The 14,126-nt window shown below is 34.5% G+C and overlaps 1 protein-coding gene across 1 annotated transcript; it reads left to right on the top strand.

The window, feature by feature from the left end:
• The first annotated feature begins 10,777 nt into the window (after positions 1–10,777).
• LOC133869273 (disease resistance protein RPM1-like) lies at positions 10,778–13,597 on the top strand. Its single transcript, XM_062306227.1, has one exon. It carries the CDS (start codon positions 10,781–10,783, stop codon positions 13,595–13,597), a length of 2,817 nt encoding a protein of 938 aa, XP_062162211.1. The 5' UTR covers positions 10,778–10,780.
• Positions 13,598–14,126: the final 529 nt, after the last annotated feature.

Consider the following 14,126-nt stretch of genomic DNA (forward strand, 5'->3'; position numbering starts at 1 on the left):
ATATAACTCTCAAAGTATTCTAAACAGAGGTGCTATAAAGACGATGCTTGCACTCTTCTACCCTCAAGCACCCTAATAATTATAAGGACTTTGGGTAAGAGTATCAATCACGGGTCATGGCATAGAAAATTCATATTAAGCACATTACATCCATATAATTTCAGTTGAGAATGTACTGAATTAAAATGACTCACACAGGTCCAAGAACTTCTCTGTGAAAGCACTTCAAACTATTTTTCCACAAAATTCAAATGTTGGATCATTGTGAAGTTTGTCCATCCAACGGCTTGGCGCATGTCTTGAAATTCATGCAAGAGATATGCAAAAGTGGGAGATATCATGAGAAGGCAATCTCATGATAGCCTTTTCCTATTGTAAAAGATTTTCTTTAATTCAAATATACCAGGAGGCCAACATGATGGAATATTGTTGAGAGGATGCTACCTTGCTCCTGGTAAATTCTAAACAAGGTGCCACTGACTGTAACCAAGCCGCTTAAGATATCGCTTACCAATGTTGCAGATAGGCCTAAAAATCGACCTAGTTCCGAATTCAGGATATTGAGGTCCTCAAGAAGGCAAGCAAGGACCGGAAACGGAGTTACACAATGTGCAGGGCCGGCTCAATATTTTGTGAGGCCTAAGGCGATAATTTTAAATGGGGCCTTTTTTATATTTAAATATTAAATAATTTTTAATTTATATATTATAATTTTATTTAATTTTTCTCAATATTTTTGTATTTTTAAAATTTTTCATATCCTTTGCATCTTTTTAACACACATATATAATTAAAAAAATTACATAAAAGAATAATTGAACCTAATTTTTCAAAGTCACTTCACTTTAAATAAAATCATTTAACACTCTAAACTGGTATAAATAAAGACAATTTTTCTTTAAAATTTGATCATCAATGACTAATTAATGGACAAGCTAGAATGTTTCAAAGTTTAATATACTTAATATTAATTTATTAATTTACGTTTTTGTTGAAAAAATATATAATACTATTTTATTAAAAAAAAAAAAAAAAACATAAAGTTAAGTCTGAAGACTCAAGTCACTTCCTCCTTTTCCTTATTGTTTAGGGAAAAAAAAAAAAAAACAAAAGTTCATGAATTCACGTTGCAATGACAAAAAAAAAAAAAAAAAAAAAAAAAACAAAGAAAGAAGAGCTTGAAATGACCGTAGAAAAGTCCACAGCCACATCTTTTTATCATTATCTCTGACAACACAAGTATGGTTTGAACTTTAAAATGACTATAGAAAGATTCAGAAAAAGAAATGCCTAGAAGGGCAAGCGACAAATCCAAATAAAAATAGCAGAGTCGAATGGGTGTCAAATACCTCATTGGTGTTGTGTGTCAAGCGGAGAACGGCAAGAGAGAGCTCAGAGAGGCAGAGAGAAGCTAGAAGCTAGAGCTGGCTGGTGCTGGTGGTCAAGCGGACGAGTACCGAGCAGCAGATTGTAGATGGGTTCCTGCATCTCCTACTTTCTGGCTGCTAGAGGAAAATGTCAAAAATGCGGTGCATTATAGGTAGTAATTTTAGTAATTTGTTGGAAAGACGCTGTTCTGTAATTTTTTTTAAAAAAAATCAGATTTGTGTTCTTTGCTTATAGGGTTGATTTTTTTTATGCGAGAGTTACAGAGTCCCCAAAGGAAGAAATATATATATATATATTTTTTGACAAAATCATTGTGTTTCTTGGAATCTAACGGTTGGTTTTTCCATGGGAGTTTTAGAGTCCATGGAAAAGATAAATCACTTTATTTCTTTTTCTTTCCCAAAATCATGTGTTATTGTTTTTTGGGCTCACCTTTAATTTTTCTATCAGATCTAGAGTCTCCAAAAAGGTTTTTTTTTTTTTTATTCTATATTATCACGAATGGCTAATTGGGGGCCTTCTTTTCCCTGGGGCCTTAGGCGACCGCCTAAGTCGCCTAAGGAAAGAGCCGGCCCTGACAATGTGCTATTGTTAAAAATGGAATCATATATTGCTCTTCGTCCTTCAGCCACAATCTTCTAAGTTTCATTTGGACTAACAAGCTAATTAGCAAAGGAGAAAACATGCATACAACACCAGTAAACAAGGCTTTTTTTCCGGTTCTTTTTATCATTCCTATATCTATTTTCACCCCACTCACAAAAAAACAGATTGCATAACTAAAGAGAGACAGCATATCAATTATTTCTAGACTTTTAATCGAGAACATAATATTGCTGAATATTCTAAAGCGCCCCAAGAGAGACGAGCTAAGGATTATGCCGACCTGGTTCACATAAAATCAAGACAATTGTTCAGTTACAATAAATAGAATCTTCAGCTCAACAATTTGATCAAATATGTAAACATGTGAGATAAGAAAAACAGACAAATATCAAAGTAACCCCAAGGGGTTGGCTTCAGTGGTAAGTTACTTGGTTCTATGCCTCATGAACCATTAAGTTTAATGTTTGACCCCTTAGTTTGAGTGCAAACAATTTCTTGGGGCACGCCCTCCGGCAAAAGCTCAAGCCTTATCTGACCCGTGTGGAGATGGAGCTTTGCACGGTGTCTTGGGAATATAATCAAGCGAAGCCCCGATTAGGCAGTTATTGTAAGAAATTACATATGTGTCCCTCAGACACATTTAATTCGTTGTAACGGTTTGAATTTAAATAATTATCATAACGGTAATTATTTAATTTATTGTAACGTTTGGAATTTAAATAATTATCATAACGGTAATTATTTAATATAAAGATTAAATATGATTTATTCCACATTAAGTTGTATGAAATCATAACGGTTTAAAACGGTTTTTTATATTAATTTTCTGATTTATTCTTCTTGATGGGAGGAGAATAATCAGCCATCTAATTAATAACGAGGGTCCCTAGCCTACCTATATAAAGAGCCATGTGTATCCATCTATTGGCACACTTATAGGCACAGGCCAGAAGAACTCTCTAAATTTTGTCTTTTCAGAATACTTAGTATTGCAGAAAATTTCTTCGTTCTTCATCAAGCTTGAACAAAATATGGCTGGAGGTATTTATAATTCCGCTGCTTATTATTTTATAGTATTTTATTTTATATATTATGCTTACAGTTACCTCAATTAGGAAACGAAAAAAAAAAAAAAAAAAAAAAAGAAAAAAGAGAAAAAGAAAAAAGAAAAAAGGAGGATGTTGAAGAGGGCACGTACAAGAAGTTGTGTAGTGAACTTGGGGACTCCATAACGCTTAAGAATGTAATGGGAGGCCTGGGTGAGGATGAAAATAACAACCATTTGTAGCAGAAGTAGTGGGAGCGTACACGATACAGTCCCAAAAGGAATGTAGTTCCACAGGCCTTCTGAATTGACCATGGGGGGCAACTCAATACATTCGGTGATGATGATCAAGCTGCTTCCATTAACATATGATACTGACCCAATGCTTATTGACTGAGCCTCTTTTGCCATGCTGGTGTCTGCCTCTCTTTCTATTTTCACACAAGAAATGTACAAGCTAGGAAAGAGCATGCTAGTTTGGGTCCTTTCTTCTGCAAAATTTGGTCCTCTAATGCATGACCTCAAAATTAATACAGGGACCTTATTGTCTATTTTAGGAGTACAAGTATTAGCTAGCATAGCTAGCATTGGCGACTCAATTAGTTAGGACCTTAAAATTTGGTCCTCTAATGCACGTACCTGACGGTAAGATTTGACTTAACAAATTTTCTCAAACAAATAGTATTGCAAAATTATCTCAAAACCGAGTCAATCTGCCACATATACTAAACTATATAGGAGCAAATGGATGGTTTCTTTCTTGGTATTTTTTTTCGATCAGTCTTCAGTGTTGTATAGTAAAGTAAAAGAATGATATCTACCTTCAAAAAAAGGACGACCAAGATTAAATGACAAAATTTTTAAAATAGACGACATCGTCTTTTAAAGACCATCTTGTTAAAGTGTTGACTAGATGATTAAATTTACATTTTCCTATTAGCTTAAACTTTTATTACAAGTAGTGAATTAATATAGTATTAAAGCCAGAGATCATGAGTTCGAATCTTGACTTCACTATTCACTCACAATTTTAGTTAAATATTCCACTTGTTGAGCCCCACCTATTAAAAAGAGAGTTTAAGGGAACACGTAAGGAGAAGTGTTAAAGTGTTGATTAAATAATTAAAATTACATTTTTCTATTTACGCCTCTAACATCTAATTTTAAAACTAGTGTCAAATTCTAAAACTTTCTACCCCTCAGAACACCAAGAAAAAAATAAAAAACCCCATGGGGTTAATATAATTTTTTTTTTTTTGGATTTTTGCAGGTTATTATAAAAAAATTTGTATTAAGGATTTTCTTGTGTCGGTGAGGTTAATTTTTTTTTATTTATTTTTTTTTTTTTAAAAAAAAAAAATCATTATTTTGGACGGTTTGGGCAAAACCACATGGAATTTCGAACGGTTTGGCCCAAATCGTCCATAACCCGAATTCCCAACCTATATTTCTGGACGATTTGAAACCATCTAAAATAAACTGTCTGAACTTTTTTTCAGACGGTTTTTTGCAATTTTTGGTTCCAAAATTCTCAAATTTTTTGTAGTGCCAGCTCATGATCTCCACCCCAACCGGAAGCCACCCTGCCATACCGGCCAAGATCCACGAGCAAACCACCAAGAGCATCAAGGATCTCCTCACCACCTTCCGTTTTAATCGTGATCCATATTGAACCCCCACCATGCAACAGCTAAAAAAATAGAAAACAACCCCCAAGGTTATCACAACCTCCACATGTTTTAAAGATTCAAGGAAATACAATCGGCTTCCCTTGGCATGGAACAAGTTTACACTCCAAAGATCATGGGAGGTGTGGGAATAAGAACAATGCATAGTTTGAATAAAGCTCTTCTAGAAAAATTAGAAATGAAAAATACTGAAGGAAGAAGATTTGTTATTGGTAAAAGCTCTAAAAGGAAAACATTTAAAGAAGGCTGCCAGAAGCTTTCAGCACCGAGATATGATACATTGCCACCTTAAGATACAAGTCCTGACCACTTTTGCCCACATGTGAACTTTTACTTTTACTTTTACTTTTTTTTTTTCTTAGAAAAAAGAAAAAGAAAAAAAAGAAAACAAACCTAAACCTAGCTAGGGGACCACCTTACTGGCCACATGTGTAATGTGGTCAATAATTGTGTCTTAAGGTGGCAAAATGTCATATCTCTTTTAGCCCCTCCTTAAGCATCTTGGCTATTGATGTAATCTTTTCTTGAGAGTTACATTAGAGTCTACTGAGGAATATATTTTCCTAGTCCAATAAGGATAATGAAGACGAGATTATAGACTTACAATCAATTTCATCACCGGCCACCACCATTTCTAGAGCATATCTCTCTAAGGGGGCAATTGGAGAAATTGCCCAACTGAATTCCAGAGCTTCAAAATTTGGTCACACTAATCTTATATATGTTTCTCATTGTTGGAGGAAGATCCATTGCCGTGTGTCCAGACTTTGCCTAATCTAATTAACCTTTCCCTCAATCATGCGTATGATGGGGAGTAGCTGCATTTTGAGGAAGGTGATTTTCAAAAACTCAAGAGACTCATACTACGTACTAGTGTCGGCTCAATGCCTAGGCAAATTAGGCAATTGTCTAAGGCCCCCAATTAAATAAGGCCCCAAATAAAGATAGTATAATTAAGTTTCATTTTTTTTTAAAAAAAAAAATAAAAAATAAAGCCCCATTTATGACCAAAAAAAAAAAAAGGTTTGTCAATGCTTTTTAATTAAGGTCCCAATTATGGTAAAAAATAATATTATGATAAAAAAGTTAGTCAATACTTTTTATTTAAGGCCTCAATTACCGTAAAAAATAAATACAAAGATTTAAATTCCAATATACTATGGAGGAAAATAAAGAAAAATAGAAAGTTACATTAATCGCACCATTAAAACAATTACTAACTCATAATTTCACATGAACATGTCCCCAAGGGGTAGCTCAATCGGCTAGGGACCACATCTCATGAAGCAGAGATTACTAGTTCGAATCCTCCCTCCCTCTCTTATGTGGATATGTAAAAAAAAAAAAAAAAAATTCACATGAACTTAAAACCAACATATTGACTTAAGGTCCGTTTGGGTTTGCGATTTCAAAAAGTGCGATTTAAAATCACAATTTTAAAATGTGTAATTTGAAAAAAGTGATTTTTAAAGACGCAGTTAAGCATTTGGCAAAATTGCAGTTTAACTTTTAAAATCACAAATTAGCCTTTAAAATTATGCGTTTTCAAAAAATCACCATGTTACTTATGATTTGAAAAAATAGATTTTCTGCGTTTTCAAATCGCAATTTTTAAAAACGCAGTTCCCAAACGATTTATGTTCTACGATTTGGTTTAAAATCGTACTTACTGTCTATAAAACTGCAATCCCAAACGCACCCTTAATTATTTTAAAAAAAAAACCATAAAAAAAAAACCATATTGACTTAGTTTGTCGATTAAAATAATTTTTAGAATAGAGTAAATTTCATTTTGCACAAATTAAATTCTACATAAAAATAATTATATATAACTCAACAAAAACTATGACATCTATTGAAATTAAATGTCTCCTAACAAAGATGAATTTTGCAAGTCGTTTGGAAAAAAAAAAAATTAAAGGCAAAAAGGAAAAAGAATGATTGAAAATTAAAATTATTTAATTAAATATTTTTAAATATATATATATAAAAAGCTCCACCTAAGTTTATCGCCTCCAGCCTCAAAATCTATTAAGTCGGCCCTATTATGTACTATCCATTTTCATGTATAGGATTAAAGGAGGACGATATGAATAACACAAGCTCGATGACTCAGATTTGTTAGAGCGTTTGCAAGGGTGAGTCTTAGAGGATCAAACTGCCATGCAGTTTCAGTGAAAATTGTGTAGTTCTGTTATATGTAATGTGAGTAATTATTTTTATTATTGATACACTAAAGATCGTATTGTAGTCATTGAATCTTTAAGACCCTTACGGATGAAGATGTGAGTCCATGTAATTATTGAATTTTTTTTTAAAAGAAAAACAGTGGGTTAAAAGAATAGAAAAATACAAAAATAGTATTACTCTTAAATTCTAACCATAAGTAATAAGTTCATTTAATTTTCTGTGATTCCCCCAACCAAGCCGAAAGTGTAGTTGTAAATTAATTAATTGTTGGGGGCCATCAATGTTGAATGAATCCATTTTGAAAAGTCAACTGGCAAATTTCTTCCCTACATATGACTGACGATATTTCGTGTTCCAGTCGGGATCATGACAAACTAGATCAGCTTTTTTGATTCTAACACAGTCAGGCAGTCAGCCACAGAGCCACTAGGGATAGTCGGCCGCACATGAGGGAGACTAGAACGAAAATGAAGAACAACCAGAAGAAAGAACAACGTCGTTGAACATGGATATGTTTGGCAAGCTCTCTGGACCGGAACAGAATAGTGGCCTTCACTATTTATATTTTATTTTATTTTATTTTTACATTTTTTAATAACAATCAACATCAAAATACTCATACCTCTTTTTTTTTTTTTTTTTTTTTTTTTTTTTTTCACTTTTTATATCATATTAATAATTTATTATTATTATTATTCAAATAAAAAAAAATTTATTATAATACAAGATTTTGTTACTTTTTTATACAAATTATTTTTTTTTTTTTTTTTTTTACTTTATATCACGTCATCACATTTTTACTAATTTACTAATCACTCACTATTCTGTTATATACGTACACTAGTCAAACATACCCTTTAATTCTTCAAAACGAAATAACCATACACCCTCTTCTTTTCTGTCGACCTACTAAAAGTCTGGTCCATTTTTCAGTTCATCGCCAATTAAGGAAAAAAGGGTCAAGTTTCCGACTTTCCGTTTGCTTCGGGGTTTGAGGCGGCAGGGACGCGAGTCAATATTCAATTTATTGCGTGTTTGCTGGTTCAGATATATATATATATAATACTGCATATATATATATCAGTCCATCTCCATCTGTGGTAAATATAGCATGATCACCATATCGTTATGTAACGCCAATACCCCCTGTTTTGTGGTGTCTGTAACTTCTGAATTCTTTTTAACTGAAACTGAAGCCATCGTAAGTCAAAAACAGCAGCCATCACACCTGAAAGCTACCTTCCTCCCTGCCAACATTTTTGTCAAACTCTTCACCCCCACAAAATGCAGCCATACCCAACGTATATAATTCAAGGTAAAATCTTCAAATTCCCCTAGTTTCGATCTCCAATGTTCTTTGTGAGCATAGATTGTTTATTTTTTATTTTTGTTGAACGTGCCTCTTCTTTTTGTGTATTCTTTTCTTTTGCTTTAAAGAATGGATTTTTATGGGGTTTTCCTGTTTGTGGTTTGTGGGTGTTCTTGTTTCATTGGGTCAATTTGCTTTGGAGGAGAAGATTTAGATTGTGGGTATTTGCGTTTATGAGAAGTAGGTAGTTGGAAGAAGGAAATATGAGTTACGTAAAAATAGTTGAATTAAATCGTCAAAGTGATTCTAACAAGGGGGGGGGGGGGGGGGGGGGGGGGGGGGGTGTGATGATTCTCTGGGCTTTGTAGAACTAAATGTAGTAGGAGTCTATGATGTTTCTTTGGATTCTGACAAACTAAATGTAGATGTTGGTGTTTTTGACGCTTATTGCAGAATCTGCCAAAATATTATTTCTCAAAAAACTTCAAACCCTTACTACCATAACTTTTATTACTTTTATAATCATATTTTTAAATTTTAAAAAATATCAATTTAGTATATTTATTTTTTTTATTTTTTTTTAATTTCACATTTCTGTTAAGATTTTACAAAATTTTTGAAAATAGCCAAATATAAAAAATATTCAAAAATTTAGACATGAATGCTTTTACAAATTCCGTTCAACCTTGAACAATGCCTAAAGTCTAGCAATTTTTTTTTTTTTTTTTTTTTTTTTTGTTCCTAAAAAAAGAGAAATGTTTTAGAAATTTTAACACACCTCCATTAGGATTTAACGAAAAATTCTAATGGATTGATAAAATTAAAAAAAAAAAAAAAAAATTAAAGACGAATACACTAAATTGACAAGAAACGTAATCCCCTTCTCTCTCTTGCTCTCTAAGGTATTTCACCACTCTCACGAATTGCTTTCCCCACGACGCCTCTTGCTCTCAAATCTCAATCTTTCTCTTTTAATTTGTTTTTTGTTTCTTTTTGGCACCAGGTCTAGCCGCGCACATATGGTTCTGATCTCTCTCTCTCTCTCTATCTCTGCCGCTCTCATTTTGTTTCTCTCTAGTGCCACAAAATTCCCTCTAGTAAGCCGCACCGTACCACTGCCATCCCACTATGTACTTAGCAAGCTCTCCCCAACTCACCTCCATTGAACCCCCCGCAGGTGTGTTTTTCTTCCCTCTCAATCTCTCATCCTCCACCTTGTATTCATGTTTTATCTTTATGTGATGTTGTAGGATTTCCATTTAGGTTTCAATTTATTGAAGGAATACCTAATTTGTTAAAAATAATTGAAGGAATGTGGTGAATTTTGAATTAGGGTTTGAATTTGTTGGAGGCACATTCTTAAATATCAATTTTTTTCAAGTTGGGATTATTTTTCCCTGTTTTCCCCATTCTCTTTATTTTGCTAGCTTATTAGTCAATTTTAACGATTTAGGGTTATTTTCCCCTGTTTTCCTGTGGTAATTGTTTGATTACATCAAACTTAAACAAATATAGTAGAGAGAGACTTGTTTTATGAAAAAGACAGTCATGGTAAAAGTTGAGGTATCCATAAGTCATCATCTTTACCATTTGATTGGGTGAGGCTTAATTATTGTTTTGGGGGGGGTGGTTGGGGAGAGGGGTTGGATAAGGCTTAACCATTTGATTAGGATTTAACGTAAAATTCTAACAGATGGGTGAAAATTAAAAACATTTAAAGATGGACATATTAAATTAACACTTTTATAGTTTTTTTAAGAATATAATTGCAAAAATGATAAAAGATTAGGGATGGTAAGTGAATTAAGTTTTCCCTTATTTCTTTTAGTTGATGCGAACTCGATTTAGACACAGGCTAAGGAGCATGTTTGGTAATATTATTGTTGTAATATGGAATGAGTATCATGGGCTACAATAGATACTCAGTTAGCTGACTGTTGGAGTCTGGTTAGAATAGATGTTTCAATAAGTATGTCATTGTTTTATTTATTTGTATTGTTGGAAGAAGAGACTTCAAGTTTGTAGTTTCTTAGTATACTGGACCCATATTATGATGCTGGAAGAAGAATATATCTTGTGTTTAGCAGTTATGAAGTACTTTAACCAAAAAAGAAAGTATTTTGTTTTATGTTTTGTTGGAATATCTATAGATATCTAATTGATGTAGTTTGGTATATAAATAATTGGTTCTTGGACAAACTAGAATTGTAAGAGAATGTTACAATTAGGTTCAATATTAGTTCGTAGTATAAATAGTATTTGTTCTTCAATACTTTTTACCTTTGAACAATTGTTTTTGTCTTTCCTAATTTGCTTAGTTTTCAGGATTTCTTGTTCTCGTTTCTCCTTTTAGTTAAGTGCTTCTCTTGTATAATTCCTATCTGATTGAGTTGTGCTTTCGCATTTTAATGATATTGCGATTACTTAGAAAAGAAAAATATAAGTTCTTAGTAGGGGACATGTCTTCCTTTGGGCTTGGGCCATGACAATTAACTCAAATTCTTTTCTAATTGTGACAGTATCATTAACTAGGTGAACATTAGACAGGAAACCATGAGTGAAACAATTGTGACCCTTGTCATCAACGAGCTGGTTCAGTTAATCGTTCATGAATCAAAATTGTTGCGGGGTGTCAACCAGCAAGTTGTGGTCATTCGAGATGAACTGGAGAGCATCCAGTGTTTTCTCAAAGATACTGATAAAGGAGGAGACCTCCAAGATGGTGTCAAAACGTGGGTGAAACAAGTGAGAGAAGTAGCATATCATATAGAAGATGTAATAGATGAATACGTTCTTCACATGGCACAGCGTCTTCATCAGCATAGTTTTATTGCTTTTCTCCAACAAATTGGTTGTTTATTGAAAAAAATAAAACCACATCATGACATAGCTACCAAGATTCAAGATATCAAAATATCAATCCGTGAAATCAAGGAACGAGCTGAAAGATATGGTTTTAGTTCCTCAGATCAAGGATCAAGTAGTAGCGCAACAAATGTTACATGGCATGACCCTCGAGTGGGTTCACTTTTCATTGAGGAAGATGAAGTTGTGGGTATTGAGTCTACGAGGGATGAACTTGTAAGCTGGTTAGTGGGGGGAGTATCTAAACGCTCAGTGCTTTCAGTGGTAGGCATGGGCGGAATTGGTAAGACAACTCTTACTAAGAAAGTATATGAGAATGAATCAGTGAAGGGACATTTTGATTGCCGTGTTTGGATCACTGTGTCTCAGTCATACAATGTGTCGAAGATACTCATGTCCATGATAAAACAAATCTACCAAGCAAAAGAAACTGCTCCGGGGCAAATAGACATGACAGACGAGATCACACTAATCAGCCAGCTGAGGAAATGTTTACAGCAAAAGAGGTATGTTATGGTTTTTGATGATGTCTGGAAGACAGAGTTTTGGGAAATTGTGAAACATGCTTTACCATGCAATGACAGAGGCAGTAGGATTGTCATCACAACACGTAGTGATCTCATTGGGGTTTCTTGTAGAGAATCTTTATTTGATAAAGTGCACAAGCTACAACCTCTATCTCTAGACAAGGCTTGGGAATTGTTTTGCAGAAAGGCATTCCAGACCGAGTTCCAGAGGTGTTGTCCGAGAGAATTGGTGAGAATGTCGATGGACATTGTCAAAAAATGTGAAGGTCTACCCCTTGCAATTGTTGCCATAGGTGGTCTTCTGTCAACAAAGGAGAAGGTGCAGTTAGAATGGCGAAAGTTGCTCGATAGCCTCAGTTCTGAGCTAGAATGTAATCCCCACCTTACAAGTATCACCAACATTCTCTCTCTCAGTTATCATGATCTTCCGTGCTACCTAAAGCCATGCTACTTGTACTTTAGCATTTTTCCAGAGGACTACTCAATTAGTAGTCACAGATTACTTCGGCTATGGGTAGCTGAGGGCTTTACAAAAGGAAAGAAGGGAAAACCATTGGAAGACGTGGCAGAAGAATACTTAATGGAGCTCATCAACCGAAACTTGGTTCAAGTTTCATTTGGGGATCTTGATTACGAGATAAGTATAAAATACAGAATCCACGATCTGCTGCATGAAATCATCCTATCAAAGGCTGTAGAGTTGAATTTCTGTCAAGTTTTGGAAGCTGGTGACACAACTTTCCATGGAAAAAGTCGATGCCTATCAATCCACAATGTTAGAGAAAATGTTTTCAAGACAAGTGAGTACTCTCGGGTTCGTTCTGTTTTTCTCTTCAATATTCGTGAAATGCCCAGGTCTTTCATAGTTAACTTGTTCAAAAAGTTCAAGCTTTTGAAAGTGTTGGATTTTGAAGATGCTCCTATAGATTATCTTCCTCAAGAAGTGGGCAATTTATTCCACTTGAAGTACTTAAGTTTGAGGGGAACAAAAGTGAAGATACTTCCGAAGTCAGTGGGTAGACTACAGAACCTACAGATACTAAATGTCATGGAAACTACAGTGCGTGAGCTACCAGTTGAGATATTTAGGCTTTATAAGTTGAGACATATTTTGGCTCATTCTCATGACTTCGAAATTAAAAGTTGCCTTCATTCTATTCGAGGAGTAAAAATACATGAAGGGGTTGGATGTTTAAAAGACTTGCAAACACTATCAACTGTTGATGATCATCATGGGGGTGGTCTATTTAAAGAGCTTGGAAAGTTGAGTCAATTGAGGACATTGGGCATTTCAAGTATGACTGCAGAACATGGGAGGGCTCTGTGTATCTCCATACAAAATATGGTCCACCTTAAAATTTTGTTTGTTTGCTCAATCAATGAAAATGAGATTATAAACTTACAATCAATTTCATCACCACCTCCATTTCTAAAGCATATCTATCTAAGGGGGCGATTGAAAAAGTTGCCCAATTGGATTCTAGAGCTTCAGAATCTGGGCACACTAATCTTATTTTTCTCATCGTTGAAGGAAGATCCATTGTTGTGTGTCCAGGCTTTGCCAAATCTAAATACCCTTTCCCTCAATCATGCATATGATGGGGAGCAACTGCATTTTAAGGAAGGCGGTTTTCAAAAACTCAAGAAGCTCACACTCAGAGATTTGAAAAAATTGAAGATGGTGGAAATAGACAGAGGATCACTGCTCGGTCTTGAGCAACTAGAGATTGGGCCATGCCCACAGATGAATGAGCTACCCTCTGGAATCCAGATCCTAGAAAGGCTAAAGATTATCGACTTCTATGAAATGCTAGGAGAGTTTGTGCTACGTATGCAGCCAAATGGAGGGGAAGATTATTGGAAAGTGAAGAAGGTAAGTACTATCCGTTTCAGGTATAGGATTAAAGGAGAACGATATCAAATATACAAGCTCGGTGACTCACACTTGTTGGAGCGTCTGCAAGGAATTCCAACCTAGCAGTTGTAATTAGGCTTGGGCGCACATGGCGCCATGCGCCACACCCTCTGCATTTTTTTTTTTTTTTCATTTCCTATTTGTTTGTTATTTCCTCTGTATTTTTAGATTTGCTTGTATTTTGGGTTTATGGTTTTGGGGCTTGTTGGGTTGGGGTGTTTTTGGGGTAGATTTGGGTGTTTGATGGGGTCTTTTTTTTTTTTGGTATTTTGGGGGGTTTTTTTTTCCTTTATTTTGGATGTTTGATGGCAGCATTTTCTATTTTTTTTGGTTTATAGGGCTTTTTTTTTTCCCTGTATTTTGGGTGTTTGATGGGGGGCATCTTCTGTATTTTGGGTTTTTTTGTGGGCTTTGGGTATTGTAGGTGCGTAGGTCCTTGTGGGTTTTCTTGGGTTCTTTCTTCTGTGGGCTAGCTGGATTATTCTTGTGTATACTTGTTGTGTACTTAGGGGCACCATACGCTTTTTTTAATAAAAATTTTCTTACTTATCAAAAAAATAAAAAGATTAAAAAAATTATTCTTTGGCCAGCA

Source organism: Alnus glutinosa, chromosome 5 (genome assembly GCF_958979055.1).
Source record: "Alnus glutinosa chromosome 5, dhAlnGlut1.1, whole genome shotgun sequence".
Classification (NCBI taxonomy): Eukaryota; Viridiplantae; Streptophyta; class Magnoliopsida; order Fagales; family Betulaceae; genus Alnus; species Alnus glutinosa.